The sequence below is a fragment of the Chenopodium quinoa genome, unplaced genomic scaffold, assembly GCF_001683475.1.
Source record: "Chenopodium quinoa cultivar QQ74 unplaced genomic scaffold, ASM168347v1, whole genome shotgun sequence".
Classification (NCBI taxonomy): Eukaryota; Viridiplantae; Streptophyta; class Magnoliopsida; order Caryophyllales; family Amaranthaceae; genus Chenopodium; species Chenopodium quinoa.
This window is the reverse complement of record NW_018745080.1, coordinates 391,951-410,604: the sequence shown is the minus strand read 5'-3', so window position 1 is coordinate 410,604 and position 18,654 is coordinate 391,951. Positions and strand designations below refer to the sequence as shown.

At 35.1% G+C, this 18,654-nt stretch overlaps 2 protein-coding genes across 2 annotated transcripts; one reads left to right on the top strand and one right to left on the bottom strand.

Moving 5' to 3' along the window:
• The first annotated feature begins 179 nt into the window (after positions 1-179).
• LOC110709554 (stress response protein NST1-like) lies at positions 180-1,904 on the top strand. Its single transcript, XM_021887773.1, has 3 exons — positions 180-272; positions 356-811; positions 1,047-1,904. Exons 1-3 carry the CDS (start codon positions 180-182, stop codon positions 1,902-1,904), a joined length of 1,407 nt encoding a protein of 468 aa, XP_021743465.1.
• Positions 1,905-2,327: 423 nt separating this feature from the next.
• On the bottom strand, positions 2,328-4,338 carry LOC110709553. Its single transcript, XM_021887772.1, has 4 exons — positions 4,253-4,338; positions 3,926-4,130; positions 3,209-3,757; positions 2,328-3,143 (listed from the first exon to the last, which is right to left on the bottom strand). The coding sequence occupies exons 1-4, from the start codon at positions 4,336-4,338 to the stop codon at positions 2,328-2,330; spliced, it is 1,656 nt and encodes a 551-aa protein (XP_021743464.1).
• Between the last annotated feature and the right edge of the window lie 14,316 nt (positions 4,339-18,654).

Below are 18,654 nucleotides of genomic sequence, written 5' to 3'. Positions count from 1 at the left end.
CCACCCGCGAAGACATGGCCAATGAGTATTTCTTGTCTTACGTGGGGCTAGCCGAGCTTACTCTACTGGTACGAGTCTTAGTCTTCACACTTAATATACATATATACTTGCTTAACTGATCATGCTCTTACTTTTGGCGTCTTATTGCAGAACGATGTAGGGCTAAATTTTTGGTAGAGATGGCAGAGCATGTTAATGCCGCTGAGCTCGAGTACTCGATGATAATGGCCGATCTGGCAGCCGAGGAAATGCAAATCCTCCCATCTCCTGTTGTAAGTATTACTTGTCTTTGTTTCTAAATTATTAATGACGCCCTTTAGCTTGCTTGTTGATACCTTTATTCTGTCCTTTTTAGAACCCTCGCAACGCCCCACGAGCTCATGTGAGTGAGGGCATTGATGACAATGAGGGAACGGAGGAGAAAAATGTGCCCGAGCCTCTAAATGATCCCTACGGGAATGGGGATCCTATCATCACTCCTTTTGTGAGCCAAGGGGGGGAGCAAGAAGACGCCCCCAACGGCGATGAGGGGGGTGGTGAGGATGAGGGTAAATATGAGGACAACGATGATGATGAAGGGGGTGAGGACGCCAAGGCTGGCGGCGGCGACAACAACAACCACTCTCCAATTGAAGCCCCACAACAGGTGGAGAAAGCAGAGACAGCAGGTGACCCCTTTGAATTCTTCCATGAGCTTCCTCCCAACCTGAAGAACAGGAGGCTCAATAGGGCGTTCAGGGAGGTCTTGAAGCCCTCTGAGGAGAAGGCCTTCAATTCAGACAAGACAAGGCTGATCTCTTGGACTCGGCTCGCGAGTCCTGGCTACAAGTAACCTTTTTCCTTTTACATTTTTGTGTTTATCTTATCCTGGAGGCGAGACATTGCTTCCCTTTGTATTTTGTACTTAGTATTTTTATGCTCTTTTTCCAAGTCTCCTACCTCCAGCCCTTCACATTTTTGTGTTTATCTTATCCTGTAATGCTTGTATTTCTTTATATCCTTGGCTCTTGGGTGATACTAACTATTTTGCTTCCTTTTTTTTATAGTTCTCGGCTCGCTTTGAGGTTCTAAATTGTGAATTATGTGAGGTGTGGGCCCAGAGAGACCGATCTCTTGAGGATTTTTCCGCTGTTGAGGACAAATTGCGGGAGCAAGAAGAGGCCTACACGCTCCTGAAGCAGGAGCTTGAAGAAGAAAGTAGCGGCCACGAGGCCACTACTGAGAAGCTACGCCTCTCTGAGGCGTCCAAAAAGAAATTTCAAAAAGACTTCAAGGACGCCAAAGAGTTGGCGGAGGGATATTGCGCCAAAGTCACTAAGCTTCAAAATGAGCTTAGTGAAGTGGACAAGGCCAAGGACGATGCTCAGGCCAAACTGAAAATGGACACTGCCCAGTTGGTAGAAGACTCGAAGAAGACACCTGAGGGTGTTGTCTTCACTGGGGGAGTGGCCAACAAGGCCCTCGAGCAGGGGCAGGCGAGCCTTCACGTGAAGTACAAGGAAGCTCTAAATTCCATCGTCTCGGACCAAGCAGAGGCTGTGAAGAAAGCGGTAGATGACTGTATCACTAGAGAGAAAGAGGTTAGGATGGCTAACTTCCAAAGGAAGCGAGCTCAGGATGTCGCCGCTGCTGAAGAGGCGAGGAGGAAGGAGAAAATTGAGGCTGATGCAGAGGCTGCTGAACAGCAGTGTCTGGAGAAGTTGGAGAAGAGGGCTAGGAAAGAGAGAAGGTCCAAGAGTTGCTCGGACAGACCAGCAAAGACAAGTGATGCCCAAGGCGCCACTGCTGGCAGGTCTGGCTCTACGCCCTCTACCTCCAAACCAAACATCCCCTCCACTCGTACCTCTAAGGCGCCAGCAACTAAGAGGCAAAAGACCACTGCGCCAGGCCCTAGGAAACAGTAATGCTCTAATAGCCAGGACTTGCAATTATTGCTTTCTTTTCTAGCTAAATCGCTTTTGTTGTTTCTTTTCTTTTTGTTAAATCAATGTAGGGCATCATGTGCCCAAAACTTTGTAATCGCATCATATGTATAAAAAGATGGTTGTCCAGAAGTTGTCCATTTTATTTATTATTCGTATTTTGTTTACATTGATACGCCCCAATATGTGACAACTGACAATTGTTGTACATTTACAATGCTCGAGCGTTTTATAATTAAGTACATCATAAATCAAAGCAAACATAAACTAACTTGGACTAGGTGAGACGTCCCTCGACATCATATATAGTATTTTCGTAGGTTATCTGCATTCCAAGGGCATGCTAGTGCATTTCCATCGGAATCCTCAAGGCGATACGTGCCTGGTCTTACTTCTTAAGTAATCTTATAAGGACCTTCCCAATTGAGTGTGAGCTTGCCCATGCATGAGCAAGTCGTGCCCTGTGGACTCCAATTTTCTCAATACCCAATCCCCCTTCATTAGTGGGCATGGCGTGACACGACTGTTCAAATATCGAGTGATCTTTTGTTTGTAGGAGATGGATTTCAGTAGGGCGTTGCCTCTCATCTCAGGGAGGAGATCCAGGTCGAGGCTCTTCAGCTCTTCGTTAGCATTGGAATCGTAGTAAGTGATCCTTGGATATGGGATGCCCACTTCCACTGGTAGTACAGCCTCACCGCCGTAGACTAATGAGAAGGGTGTGCGTCCAGTAGATTCTTTAACAGTTGTCCGAGTGGACCATAGGAAACTCGGCAATTCATCAAGCCAGGTGCCCTTGGCGCCTTCTAGCTTTGTCTTGATGCCTCTTAGAGCAACTTTGTTTGCGGCTTTGGCTTGCCCGTTGCATTGTGGGTGATTGATGGAAGTGAACTGATTTTGAATCCTAAACCGATTGCAGTATTCTTTGGTCGAGGCACTATCAAACTGCCTTCCGTTGTCAGATATTAGGACCCTTGGCACGCCAAACCTCGTGATGATGTTATTCCATATGAACTGCTGGACTTGGTGCTCGGTGATGGTAGACAATGCCTCGGCCTTAACCCACCTAGTGAAGTAGTCTACTACTATAATGAGGAATTTCTTCTGTCCCACCGCTGGAGGGAAAGGGCCGAGTAGGTCCCTTCCCCACTTGTCAAAGGGTAAGGTGGGAAGGATAGCCGCTAGATTGGTGGCAAGTAGCCTCGGGATGTCCGCATTCCTCTGGAATTGGGGATACTTAGTGACCAGGTTGTGGGCGTCTTGCTTAATAGTGGGCCAGTAGTAACCTGACCGAAGGATTTGCCTGCCAAAGTCCTTGATCCTTGGTGACTCCCACAGGCGCCTTGATGTATCTCTCGCAGAATGTAGTCACCTTCATCGGGCGAGACGCAATAAAGCAGCGGGTGCGTGTAAGACTTCTTGTACACCTTGCCCTCATGCCAAAGAAACCATTTAGCTTGTAAGTCCGCCAATGCTTGTGCCTTTATTACCCTCCGAGGCTCATATTCTAGCCCATAATTCGAGAGTTGGTTTGCCCATTCAGTCATGCGATTAGAGTGGTTTCTTCCTTCAATTATCTTCCTTATCGGTTGCTTAGTCAACACAGTCACCGGGTGCGCATGAAAATAGGGTTTTAGCTTCCTACTTGCAATAACCAATGCATATACTAACTTCTCGATCATCGAATACCGGGTTTCTTCCCTCCTTAGCGCATGACTGATGAAGTAAACCGGATATTGTACCCGCTCCCTCTCCACGACGAGGACTGCGCTTAACGCATGCTCAAAAACTGCTAAGTACAAATACAACGCTTCTTTAGGAAAGGGCGAGACGAGCTTCGAAAATGTTAGGAGATGTTATTTCAATTGTTAGAAGGCAGTCTCAGCTTCAGCATCCCATTGGAAAGATGGGAGTTTTAGTGTGCGGAAGAAGGTGAGGCTTTTGTCCGCTTATCGGGAGGGGAAACGCCCCAGAGCGGCCATGCATCCTATGAGACGCTGCACCTCCTTGACACTTCGAGGTGATTGCATATCTAGCACTGCTTGGATCTTATCTGGGTGGGCTTCAATTCCTCTTTTATCTATGAGGAAGCCTAGGCACTTTCCTCCCTTGACCCCAAATACACATTTTTTTGGATTGAGGCGCATCCCGTACTTCCTCAGTGAGCCCGGTGTCTCCCTCAAGTCCGAAACGTGGTCATGCTCCAGTCTGCTTTTGACAATCATGTCATCCACGTATATTTCAATGTTACGCCCAATCTACTTCTGAAATATTTTGTCGACGAGGCGCTGATATGTTGTCCCCGCATTCTTCAGGCCGAAAGGCATCACCTTATAGCAATAGACCCCTCCATTGGTGATGAACGCTGTGTAGGGCTGATCCTCCTTGGCCATGGGAATTTGGTGATACCCCGCATTTACGTCCATGAAACTGACAGGGCATGTCCCGCAGTTGAATCCACCAATTTATCAATCTTTAGCAACGGATGATCATCCTTTGGGCACTCCTTGTTCGGGTCCGTGAAGTCCACACACATGCGCCAAGTGCCATTTGGCTGACGGACCAATACAACGTTTGCTAGCCACTCAATATATTGGCACTCCCTTATGAATCCCGCGTCTAGCAGCTTTTTTACCTCATTGGTTGCGACGTGGCATCTCTCCTGTCCCTGATGCCTTAGTTTTTGTTTGACAGGCTTAAAGCCTTCTTTGATGCTCAACTTGTGCATCATAACGTCTGGGGAGATCCCAAGCATCTCCTCTGGTGAGAAAGCAAAGACATCCCTAAACTCTTTTAACACTTGGACAATCTGCTCCTTCTATCCCTCACCCAGATTAGCCCCAACTCTCATGGTGTGTGTGGGATCGTCGTCAATGGAGACTTCTTTGTGGTCCTCGGTGGGACGCGGTCTGGCATACCTCCTAGGGTTGTCATTCAGACATAAACCCATGGGAGTAGGCGAGGTGTTTTCTACTTTGAGGTTGTCGTCCCTATCTTTTCTTTTGCTCCTCGAGGAGCTCTCCGAGGCGTTGCCCCTCAAACTATTAACACAGCATTCCCTTGCTGACTTTTGATCGCCATATAGCCTCCCAACTTTCCCTTGGTCGGTTTCAAATTGCATTAGCAACTAGTAGGTGGATATGGCCGCCTTGATCTTGTTGAGCAATGGGCGCCCATTGATGATGTTGTTAGGGAGTCGGATATCTACAACCACGAAGTCCACCAGTAAGGTGCAACACGTCGTCTAATCCCCTATACGTACAGGTAGGCTTATGATCCCTTCAGGGATAACACTTTGACCACCTAACCCAACCAAGGGCTGAGAAAGAGCCTTTAAGTCTGTCGGGTAGCATCGAAGTTGTTTCAGACATTCCAAGCTAATAACGTTTAGAGAGCTCCCAGAGTCCACCAAAACTTGCTTGACTCGGGCGTTTGCAACCTTCAGATCAACGACAAAGGGGTCGTCATGCGGTACATTTACCTGGCGAGACGACCGACTGTTAAAGATCATGGTTAGGCAAGTAGGCGAGGCGCCTCTTGCCACTTCGAGTACTTGGTGGCTGAGCTCAGCCAAATGTTGCTCAACCAACCACCAGATGTGGGGCCTCCCGCAATTACAACGATCACAACATCAGTTTCATCACTCCTCTAGGAGCGAGGCTTATCTTGATCCTTATTCTTTAGGCACTTATTTAATTTCCCTTCATTCGCTAGCTGATCTAGCGCCCTCTTTAGCTCTCGACAATTTTTTGTGGTATGACCACACTCTCGGTGGAACTCACACCATAAGCTTTTGTTGCGCCTATGAACAGCTGATTGGACAGGATCCGACTTTAGAAGCATGTCTTTTCCTTTGATGTCCAAGAAGATTTCCCTGCGGTTGGAATTGTACCTCGGATCATTGTCATCATCCCTCTTCTTAGGCTGCTTATCATCATCTCGATCTTCTCTTTTCTTTCCCATTCCATCTGGCCTCCTCTTGCCGTTGTTACCGCCTTTCTTAGAGGTACTTGGCACACCGAGGCTGTTGATCTCGGCAGCCCGAATGTGCCTCTGTGCCATTTCCATGGCCTCTATGTAGGTTTGACCTCGTCTCTCTCCTACTATTTCCACTATCATCAAAATCACCCTTCACCTTATGTAGATTGCTCACCCTAGTTCTTTAGGGAATCTCAAAATCAAATGACTTAACATATCAATATCTTTCTTGAAATCATTGGTGAGATGGTGACACTGTTTATAACCTTCCATTTTACATTTAAATCTAATTCGGCCGCTTCATCATATATGATACATTGTCTGAGACTTCCCAACACCAATTCGAGTAACACCTTAATTCTTGAACTATCATTAATAATTAAAGCTAGTTTTAGTGAAGAATATGAAACCCTGTTAGAATGCATATACATGGAGGTTTTGGCATAATATTAAAAAAAAAACAAAAAAATCTCATTATTGATACTAAATTATACACCCACATGAATCAAATTGATACTATAAAAATTCATGTGAAACTAAAATAACTACAGCATGTTTTAAAATACATAATTTGATAACATATTTTACATTAATCTTAAGTTCATCAACAATGTCAAATTCAAGAAGTTAATGACGATTAATTTATCATTACAACCATGTAAATGAAGGTAAACAAGTAATTCTTGCTAATCATTTGCTATTTTAATTTTATTTTATATTATCTCCAATTTCACCTACATTATGACATTATGTTGCCTACCTCCGATTCTAACTAATTTGGGAACATCCTCACGCACCTTCAATTGCCATTAATGGCTGCTCAAAAGATTAACATACTAGATTGTTAAGGAGTAATTACTTTCATGAATTTTCAGCGCCAAACTTTTTTGCCACAATGAAGCTCTAAATTTCCCGCTCTTCCTTCAACAAAAGCGGGCTTTACTAGCAAATTATACCACCTTAAACTCCTGCTCTTCTTTTTTCATGAATGATGTGTTGTCATCATTTAAGTGGTTGTCTTTGTGGAGATACACATAGACAAAGTCTATGTGTATTGTCTCCCTAACTATTTATATTTGTCCTTCATAAAATATTATCTTTATGAATTTATTGCGTGATTGATTGATGATTGTCAAATTTGTCCCTTCTCCGGTTGTTGAGGGCCCTTTTTTTTCTTTTTTTTTTTTTGAATAGTCTTGAGTGTCTTAGTCAAGCAAGTGAATTCATGAGATATATATCTAGTAAGTATATATGTTAATGTGTAACATTCGACTGTATAAGATCTTTTCATATGGGAAGTGACATTGAAATGTTTACATTTGTCTTTGTCTTACTACATAGAAATGTAACTAACAACGTTCAAGAAAGCTTACTATAATCAAATGTTTCAATTTAAGCAACCAACGTGTTGATGCAGTTATTATAATTTTTAATTTTGTTTGTCAAACCGACCAAATTTATTCCATATTTAATTTGGATTTTGAAATTTCATACATTTTCAGAGCGATTAAAAGCATAACCTTAATTACTAAGATTAATTTTAACAAGTGTCATCAACACTAAAGATCGAGACAAAGGCTACTTCAAAATGTAGTTGGTCGATTTTAGTTGGGTTGCACTATTGTTCAATCGTGCTCATGACATTAAAAATTAAATTTGATTACTTATGCTCCAAAATTAATAGTCATAATAATAGCTTGTGATTGATACTTTAAACTACGCTTAAAAAATCATTTGGATTGAGTTGAGCCAGCTATCAGAAATATTTTAAATATTAATAAACTGAGTAATTCATACACGGCAATTTGTATTTGAGTTCAACTATTTTGAAATTTCCTACATTCTTGTCTAGAATGTCCATAAAAACGTTTTTACAACAGACATAAAACACACTTAGTCCATGACTCCATATGGTATATATAAACCTCAAAAGACAGTTGCTCACATACTTCATATAAAATTAATAACTAGTACGCATCCCGACATTACCCCATGTACTTTTATTGTGGGCATGTTTTATATAAATAATAATAATAATAATAATAATAATAATAACAATAATAATAATAATAATAATAATAATAATAATAAGGGGTGGGGGCCCAGATTATATCTCGGCTCCTCACTAATTTCTTGTAAATGAATTGACTTTGTAGGTTTTGTTATAATAATAACAATAATAATAATAATAATAATAATAACAATAACAATAATGATAATAATAATAATTATTATTATTATTATTATTAGTAGTAGTATTTATATTTTTTTTTAAATCTTAGGTAAAAAAAAATTAATGATACTTGGCCCTATTTATAATTATAATTACGTTGTTATTCGTACAGGAGTAAAATTCTATTGTTGATTGGATATTCATATTAATTATAATATGTTGTGTATGGCTATAAGTACAAAAAAAAAATTCAAAAGAATCATAAATTATTTTTATGTATATTTTTTTATCCTAAACAAATTTATCCAATCTAATCTAATGTGGCATCTAATCTAATCACAATTATATCTATTTGTCGCCTGCGTGGCTCGACACTTGGCAAAAAACTAGAATGTTAAGTGTCGTTGTCTCGTGGCCTGACTGTGAAACCGGCTTTATTTAGTGGTGATATGATATGATAGGAGGTTTAAGAAATTTTTTAACGTATGCTCATAATCAAATAATTCAACTATTCTAACAAATCAATACCTAAACTAAAATAAACCCTAAAAAAATCTCTGTTCTTTCTCTTCAAACCTAGCCACCATAGTAAAAGTTAGGGGCTGCAGCCCCAAATTCTTCTTTAATGTAATGTATTTAGCCAATAAAGATCATTAACAGTATGGTGATTATAGTCAGTCCCTCCATGTAGAGTTTAGTCAGTTCCCTAATGGTGCGATTTTTAGTATTATTTGTTTATTTGTTTTCGTGTGTGCAGGGATACAAATTTGGAAGATTTGTCTTGTAAATTTATGGAATTGCAGATCTGTTGGTTTAGGGGTGCAGATTTAGAAGATTTGTCTTGCAAATTTGCCGATTTCGATGATCAATCAAGTATTATCACTTTCGCGACTATATATCAATAGAGTTCCGTCAAGAACGATGCAAAGACATTTAAAATTATCCAGGAGCAATTCAGAAGGGATGTCATTAGTTTAGAGGTGGTAAATACTTGTACGGAGAATTTAGATCTTTTAAAGGATGATTGTAAGTGCCGAATGACTATTATTATTTAATGAAATCACTCCTCCCTATTCCATTTGGAAAGAAAAAAAAAAAAAAAAAAAAAAAAAAAAAAAAAAAAAAAAAAAAAAAAAAAAAAAAACTATTCTAACAAATCAAATGAAAATCTATCCACAATTAATTACTTTAAAAAAATAAGGAACTTAATTTCTTTTAACATTTCACCATTTACTCAATATAGTCTACCAGACCTACATGTTAGTTATTATCTCGAAATAGTCAACCAAACCTACATGTTAGACTGTTGGGGCGTTTGGTTCGCGGAAAATAGGTATGAGGTATGGGTTTAGAATGACTAAAACTCATATCATATATATGTTTGGTTGTCAAAATTATGAATTTTAAACCCATACCTCAAACTCATGAGGTATGGGGTTTAGAAACCTTAGGGGGGAGGTGGGTTTAACCCATTCCATTCCCTTAGATATCAAATAAAAGGAGGAACTAGTGAGAGATTTCATTCCATAATTGAACCAAACACATGGTATTAAGTATCAAGTTCCAACCCAATACCACCTTAACCCCATTCCTGATTCCAAAGCCATACCAATCTGCGAACCAAACGCTCCCTTAGTTATCATCTACTCAAATCACTAGATTCACTACCATGTTAAATTTATCAAATATATACAAGTTCAGCATCCTCGTCCTTGTTCTTCTTTAAAATGAGAATATCCATTTAGACGATTTGATTTTTTTGGTCTAGCATTTGCAGGCTAGGCAATTAAAAAGGTGACAAAATCCTTATTCTCAACTTCTCAAGTACCTTCACGCAGCTAGATTTGGATTCCATTTTCAAGAATTTGAGGTAAAAACCTTACCAAGTATTGGTTATCATTGGACATACAATTACGACAAGCTGACAAGTGAGCCAAGAGGCCCAATACATTGCCAAGTTGCCAACATATGAACATACAGTCATATATACGAAAACAAGATTAGCTATAATTGTGGGCTACATGATGCGTACTGTGTGATTTCAAATTTGTTGGGCTTGCTCTAGGCCCATGGATGTCAATTACCCCAAGCATGTCCTTAGGATTTAGGAAGCTTTAAACACTAAATACGAAGTACTATAAGGACCAGATCAGGGCTCTAGGAGTCCATCCGCCTTCAAGCTCTAGCTCTCGACCAATCAAACTACTATTTTATATCAAGTATAGCTTGGTCTAATGATAAGGTTTGCACTAACAACCTTTAGGTTATGGGATCAAACCCCACTAGAGGCATCTTTTCGGTGGAGATTCCCTTATTCTTTCTCTCTACTCCCAAAGTGTGTAGCCCGTTAACCCGGAATCGGAAGGACCTGTAAGAGGTTCCAACCCAGTAGGGCCCTTCTCCTTACCAACCAAAAAATAAAATAAAAATAAACTACTATTTTTTTTACTTCGTGTATGACTAAAAGGTATGTTTTTTTCATTTTAGCTTGGCTAGAACTTTCCTTGAAAAACAAAAAAAAAAAACAAAAAAAAAAAATAATAATAATAATAATAGTAATAATAATAATAAACAACTTGACTTGACTTAAACTTTTTATAAATTAAAAGAAATTATTTAGAATATTACAGAGTATCTTTGAAATTATTAATGCTTATTTTATCTGAACTTTTGTTAGCAAAGCTTATTCTATTTAGAAATGAGTCAAAAGGAAGTAAAACGAATGTCATTTAATATTAAGAGATTGAAGAGGATAGTATTTGTTGTTCATTGAAAGGATACCAATTGGCAATTTGGCACATCTGATTTAGAGGTTGAATTTTGCATTGCCTTACAAGAGCAAAGAGATCGTTGTATAAACTTTTTTTTTTTTTTTTGTGAAACCGAGATCGTTGTATAATTAGTTACACCTTTCATATTTTCATATAGTAAGCGATGAAACTAGTGCGATGCACAGTTTGTATATATTTTTTAAACAAATGTTTTTTTGTATTTATGTGATAAAATTTGTTATTTTATTCGTTGTATAGTATATCATTTAATATTTTTATTTTAATTGTGAATTTCCTCTTACTCGTTATATATTTAGATTAAATTTCTAATCTCAAAAGATGATATATTATATTTAATTAATTTTACCTTTAAAATCTCATTCGCCAATTTTGCTTATGTGGCATTTGAATTATTTAATTCTAGAGAATTAACAAATCTCTTATTTGATTGGCTATAACTAAAATTTACAATACTACATGACACGTTAAGAAATTTTTTTCCTACGTGGCTCTCTAAAAACTCGGAAAAAAACTCTCTTATATATATATACACTAGTTTTGAGCCCGGGCAATGCCCAAATTGTTGATAAAATTTTAAATTAACCTTTTTACTTGAATGTTAAATATGCTCAAATAATTCATTCTGATAATGTAGGATATTTAGACATACGGTATCATATGGCTTATATTTATATAATAGTGTATTTTTTGTAGTTTTGTTTGTAAATAGATATCTATGTTATTATTGACTTGAAATTATTTTTGTTGAACTTAAATTATTTTTACTGAACTGAAATTATTTTTACCAAACTAAAATTATTTTTACTGGTTAAAGTTATTTTTATTGATTCTCTAATATTTTTTTAAAAAAATAAATTAAATAACAATGAATTTTGTATGCGGCTAGCCACACCATCTAGCCGGACAAAGTAACCCATATAAAACTGGTCCAGTAACCCCTGTAATACTAACTGAGTAACCTCTAACACTGATTAAGTAACCCCTATCTATAACACTGATTGAGTAACCATTACAGCACTGACCAAGTAACCCCTATAGCACTAACGAAGTAACTCTTGTAATAGTTGGTGACATGGTTTGGTTAGCTACGTATAAAAGTTTGTGAATAAATATATTATAAATGGATCTTATTTTAAGGAACTTTTTAAAACGAATTTGATGATGGAAATAGAATTGAGTTATAGGATATTTATTAAAAGTTATGATTAATTTTGTATATATAAAATATTAAATTTTTATCGATAATAAAACTCTATATAACAATTTTATCTTAAAAAATTTATCCAAAATGCGCATATATAGCATCATATGTGTAACAATAATACCTATTTATCTCCAACGTGGTGCAACTAACACTTGGCGAAAAACTGAAATGCCAAATATCGTTGTCTCGTGGTCTAGCTGCGAGACCGACTTTATTTATTAGTGATGATATGATATTAGATTTAATCTTTTGATTGCTCATTGGCTCATTGCACAAAATAAGCCTCTTTTAAAACTTTCAAAGATTTTCTCCTTGCACAAAACCAATTCCAATGTTGGCCCAAAACAATGCATGTATGAGAAAGCCTAAACTAAGATAAGAATTATTGACAAGATTTGACAACTAACACTTATACAGTTATACTTTTTTGAAAACTAAGACTTATACTTAATAAAATGGCAAATGGCAATTGCTAGTGAAGGATCTCGGTTTAGAGACTAGAGATCGAAGTCAAGAATCTCATCACAAGTCAAGTAGTCTCTAAGCTGAGATCCTTTTTTCTTTAAACTCATCATCTACAATTAGACTTATAAAATATCAATCAGAAAAACACAATTTGCAATCAACCTGAAAGTATTGGATTTTGATTATATAAAAAATTGTGACCCGAAACCTTATATGAATCTCAAATTTATTTGATTTTATCCTAATTTCACGTATTACTAAACCTAATGGGGAAAAAAACATGATCCTACTTCACCCCAACAATTTGTGACATTATTAGTTCCACCCGTAGCTATAAAAAATACAAATAGAATGACGATTGTAAGCTTTGTAGCTAAAGATGGGCACGAGCCTTGAAGTGTATATGTAGTCCATGTGCCATGACAATGTGCCTCATGCACAAATTCTTAGCTACACACTTGTGCAGCTAACCTAGCTGCAACAATCATATATATGAACATATAGTACTTCAAAAACGAACATATGTTTTTTCTCCCTTCCTTATATTTACCTCTCTCTCTTCTTCTTCCTTACCTCCATTAATTTTTTCTCTTTGTTTTCTTCTCCATTCAAATTTTCTCTCTCCTCTATTTTTATTTTTTTTCCTTTCCTCATAAGTAAATTTCTTTCTTACCTCACTATCCTTCAATTTTTAAACTTCTTTATCCTCCTATTTTGGATATTCCCCAATTCGTCACCATTGTAGCATTCTCCATCATTGTAATACCCCGTATTTTTGAAACATATTTTCTAATTAATTAATTAATTAATTAATATTTTCTAAAAGGGGTATCTTAGTAATTTATTTTGCTATTTGAATTTTGGCGCCAAATACATTTTAAAACTCAATAATTATTTTGGATTTTGGATAAGATTTATTATCCATTTATTTTATTTTAAAAACCGGATTATTTATATATTTCGGATATTTAATTAAAGCAAAAACTATATTTTATTATTTAATTAACAAGGTCCGAAAATTCCTAATTATTGACTAAGATTTTCGGATTTTCCTAGTGTGGAAAATATGATTTTCTAGGTTAATTTATTTAGTAAATAATTGGTATCTTTTTAATTAATTATTTTATACAATAAATATTATTTACACGATTATTTTTAATTCCTTAAATTTAGCAAAATAACTCCCTAAGATATACTAATAGGATCTGAAAATTTGAGCTATGGAAGCTCAATATTTTCGGCCCTCATGGTCAAATTTTGGGTGATTTATTTTGAAAAATTGTATTTTTAATTATCTCCTTAAAATCTCTTATTTTCCTTAATTTTATTTCTCCATCTCCTAAATATTTGATCATCTTATTTTCCTACCTTATATCTTCCTTCATTATTTCCCAAGTAATCTCTTTTGCCATATTATTTTTCATGAAAACACACTTTCCTTAATTCTATTATTCTTAATCGATCACCTTAATATCAAAACTTTTCATATTTCTTTCATTCTCTTCTCCAAGTAATTCCTTAATTCTTTTTACCATAATTCTTCCTACATTCTCCTACCATAATTCTTGCATGATCTAGAATATAAAAAACCCCTCATACCTCTCATATTCTTCACACCAAAAACTCAATTCTCTTCTTCTCTTTTACTCTTTTTTTCCCTCAACCTTTTCCTACATTTCTTCTCCTCTATTCTACAAGAAAATATGCCCGTATATCTTTGTAGACAATTTTTGGGCACTTTTGGTCAGTTTTGGGGTTTTTCTATTTCACAAAAAATTGTTCCTATCGAAAAATCCTTGAGGTTAGGCTCAAGAATCACCCAATTCAGAGTTGCATCAAAGGAGTTATGACCTCTGCAAGTTCTGCCTATTCTTTCCAACGCAATTCAATTCTCTTTAATCCTATTTCTTTGTTTTCTTCATGGTTAATTTTCTAAAATATAAATACCTATTTCAAAGTTATAATTTTATATTAAGTTATTAGTTTTAAAAGAGTTTTATAGTCCATGCACATTAGATTTGGGTTTATGTCTAAAGGTGTTGTGATAACCTTATGGTTATGTTAATTGCAAGGTGTATTCGTGATTGAACTTTGAAAGTGCGAAGTGTTGATTGATATTCGGAATCAAGGTACGTTTAGGTGGCTAGATACCTTCAAAAGTGATTGGTTTGAATAGCATGTTTTATATGATTTTATTGGTGATGGAATTAAATTGATTTGAATCATGATTTATGAAATAAAGTATGTTTGGAGGTATTGATTTTAATATTTGTTTTAATAAATGTACTTTTAAAGGATTGATTTTAATATCATGTTTTGAATGGTTTGAAATTATTTATTATGTTTAAAGAAATTTGGTTTTAAAAAAAAAGTATGTTGGATTGTTTTAAAGAGTTTTTAAAAAGGTTTTTCAAAAGAAGAGTTATTGATTTTGAAAAGTTATTATATGAGATTTAATTCTTAAGTATTTATTAAAAGGTTGATTTTGAAAGCACGTTGAATTAAATAAAAAAGAGTTTTGAGTTAACTTATTATTAAGGTTGATTTTATTCAAAGAGGAATTTTATTGATTATTGAATTATTATTATCAAAACTTTACAAGCATGTTAGTAATCCCACTATGCGGATTTGATAGATAAGACTTTGGACTTTGTATGACCGAGTCTTTCCTCAAGAATAGCCTTGAAATAGTAGGAGACTAGCTTGGGGGGTGTGCACACTTGGGAGAGGAATTGGTTTTCAAAAGAGGAATTGGTTTTATAAACCGTTTTATAAAATTATTTAATCATTGGAATTGACTTTTGGAATTATTGGATTGACATTGGATTTGGTTTTTAAAAGCATGTTTGCAAATAAATTGAATTTACATATCTTGCACTTATCATACTTAGCATATTTTGCTAATCCGTATTTCTTCTTTGTTTTGGTTCGCGCAGTTTACCTTAATGGTAAGCAGTGTTAACTAATTTTAGGTGGAGTCAGGAATTATGCATATGGGAGTCCCGGGAATGTCCTCATCTAGATTAGAAATGTTGGTCCTTGTTTTTAAATATGAGTACTCATGACAATGGTTACTATTTATGGTTTTTATTAATAAAGAAAGAGTATTGAAGTTTCCGCTGCAAATTATAAGTTTGAGTAGCCTTGTGTAATCACACGGCGGTAATACGCCTAAGTCTATCTCTATTGTATAAATACGTATTATACTAGTATTTCCGTAAAGGAAGATTTGGGGTGTTACAATCATCTTTGTCGCGATCGTCGCCATTTTCTTTTTCCTTTATTTTCTACATTATTATGGATTTGGTTGTTAAAAAAAAAAGAGAGAGAGAGAGAGAGAGATCAATTCAGGTTAGTTTTTGTGTTGTTGATTTTTAATTAGTTTTAATTAGGTTAGATTTGGTTGAATTTGTAATTGATTTTTCTGATTTTATATTTTGGTGAATTTCAATTTGAGAAACTTGATGAATTTCAATTGACTTTTTGATGAATCTAGTGAATTAGACTATTTCAACTGAATTTTTGAATTTTTTATGAATTAATATAATTAATGAGTTTTTGTGATGAATTGAATTGTTGCATCTTTAATTTGTTTGTTATGATGAATTTTGATTCTTTTTTAAAATTGAGTTGCTAATATTTGTGTATGATTTTTGGACAAAAAAAAAACTGAACACGGTGTACATTAAAATTGAACATTTAGTACAAAATGAACATTTAGTAAATAAAAACTGAACATATTTTAATGTTTATGTTATCTTTATTTCCCGTTAATTATATTATATACAATGAATTTGAATTTATATGAATATGAGAAAATCATATATGTTCATTTTTAATATACTAAATGTTCATAATATATTTTTCACGTGTTCATTTTTTTTATACTAAATGTTCATGGTATAATCACTTGCAAACAAATTTGTCATGGTATAATCTTAATCAAAGTCTTGTGATCAGTCATGAATAAGTTTTGAACCTTGTTTAATTAGTTTTCGAACTTAACTTAATTTCATTAATTAGTAATATTCATTGCAAGAACTAACACATACACAAAGTTACTAAAACCCTCTCTCTAGTCTTCTAACAATACTTAATAAAAGGTTATGGATTATAGAATACTAAGCAATACTTGACCTTATTGACTTTTTTCAATGTGGGACAATAAAGTCAATAACCGCTTTGGTTTTAATGAAGCAAAAAATAAAGTGGAGTTTTTGACTACTTAGAAAGTAACCTCATATGAGTATATGACTGATATGAGGGTAATAAATCCACTGATGCCTTATAGTAATGAGAAATAGGAGTTGAACAAAACCAATTATTGTAGGTCAAGTTCAGTTCAATTGAAACCCTTATTGGTCTTATATGCGGAGGAAGTTGTTCACTTATCACTCTAAGCTATTAGCTATGTCATAGTTTGGTTAACAACAAAAAAAAAAAAAAAAAAAAAAAGCATATGATCAAGTAGAAAAGGCCAACATAAACAATTGTCAAGTTGTTAATTGTCAAATTTAATCACGCCTCAACTCTCTCGTTCAATTTGTCTTCATTCCTAAAGTAAGTGTACCATTTCTCGTTTATCATGTAAACAATTGGTATTAGATCTAATAACTTATTTTTATACAAAAAAGGTATGAACTACAGAGTATACAAAAGTATACTCCTTCTGTGTTTAAATGAATGAAACGTTTCTCTTATTATGCCAATGCAATACTTTGACTGATAATATCTTTAATTATATCAGTAAAAATTATAACAATTGAATATCAAAAACTATTCATCGGGACGATTCCAACAAGTACCCATAAGACTATATTTATTTTTATGTATAAATTACAAACATTAGTCAAAGTGAATTAAATAAATACTCCCTCCGTTTCACATTAATTGCAACACTTTTCATTTTCAATCGTTTCATATTAGTTGCAACACTACTATATTTGAAAAAGACCTACCATTATTTTATAATTTCTCTCTCCCACTAACTCCACTTTCACAAATATTTTATTATTTCTCTGTCTTACCAATCCCACGCACACTACTTTTCTTATTATTTCTATCTCTTACTAACAATACTTTATATTATAAGCCTATAAGCCAAGTATATAATTTTCTTAAACTATGAGCCAAGCCAACTGTTACAACTAATGCGAAATGGAAGAGATAGTGCAAAAAGTCAAAATATTTCAATTATTTAAACACGAATGAGTAAATGTATATAACAGGAAAGACTACTAAAACGCCTACAAGAAAACAAATAAAAGTAACCTGCATAAAGAATACAACAAACGAACAAAAGAAAGGGAAAGGGAAAAGTGGCAGGAGTTTATGACACAAATTAAATAGTTTACATTAGATTAGATACTAAGTACTGTATTACGCAGGAATTTGTCCTGAGTTAATATTTGAGTTAACTTATTTAACTTTGCTAGATACGAGGATTTGATGGATGCAGGGTGCATTTCTGTGGCTTTAATGCCAGGTTCAAAGCACCTATTCGAGTTAAGATTCGCATGTTTCAGCCGCAAAATCTACAAGTACTCCGTAATGGAATCCCTGTTATATAAGGCACGATATTCCTCCGCTCTCAAATTTTGTTAGAATACTAAAATAGTCGTATTGTAATCTTTTCAAACAACACATGTATGTTAAATTGTATATGTTCATATTGATATAAGTCATGAGATCAGAGTTTAATTTATCATCAATGTCGAGTTGACAACCAATCAACCATAGCTAGAAACAATATTGTTTGAGGGAACAAAAGACCAATTTTTAAAAATGAGGTGATTGTTTAAGTGTTCAAAATATTCACTCAAAAAGTCATAATGAGAAAGTTTGGTTGTGCTCTCCTCGTGAATATCATGTATTTAGTTCTTTTACCCACTCAGTAATACTAATCTTATGTATAAGTGGTTGTTTGGTGAAGTATTACGGAGTAGAAATTACTGTAAAATGTAAATAATTGTTAAGTTTAGTTTAACTGAGCATGAAAAGTTTTACTTTTTATATAAAGTTCTCTATTAAAATTATGTACTTAGGGTTGTTCTTTTCACCTTATTTTTACTTATTTCAGGTCTAATAAGTTCATCAATTAAGTTCTGATAAGTTCAAATA

Excerpts from the sequence above, each read along its gene's own strand:
- LOC110709553 (XM_021887772.1), bottom strand. The coding sequence starts at position 4,338 with ATGCGGGGTATCACCAAATTCCCATGGCCAAGGAGGATCAGCCCTACA. Across the intron at positions 3,758-3,925 it reads CACCTCGAAGTGTCAAGGAG|CTCGTCTCGCCCTTTCCTAA; the intron begins GTGCAGCGTCTC and ends ACATTTTCGAAG. Across the intron at positions 3,144-3,208 it reads CAGGCAAATCCTTCGGTCAG|AGGAATGCGGACATCCCGAG; the intron begins GTTACTACTGGC and ends CCCCAATTCCAG.
- LOC110709554 (XM_021887773.1), top strand. The coding sequence starts at position 180 with ATGGCAGAGCATGTTAATGCCGCTGAGCTCGAGTACTCGATGATAATG. Across the intron at positions 273-355 it reads AAATCCTCCCATCTCCTGTT|AACCCTCGCAACGCCCCACG; the intron begins GTAAGTATTACT and ends TGTCCTTTTTAG. Across the intron at positions 812-1,046 it reads TGATCTCTTGGACTCGGCTC|TTCTCGGCTCGCTTTGAGGT; the intron begins GCGAGTCCTGGC and ends TTTTTTTTATAG.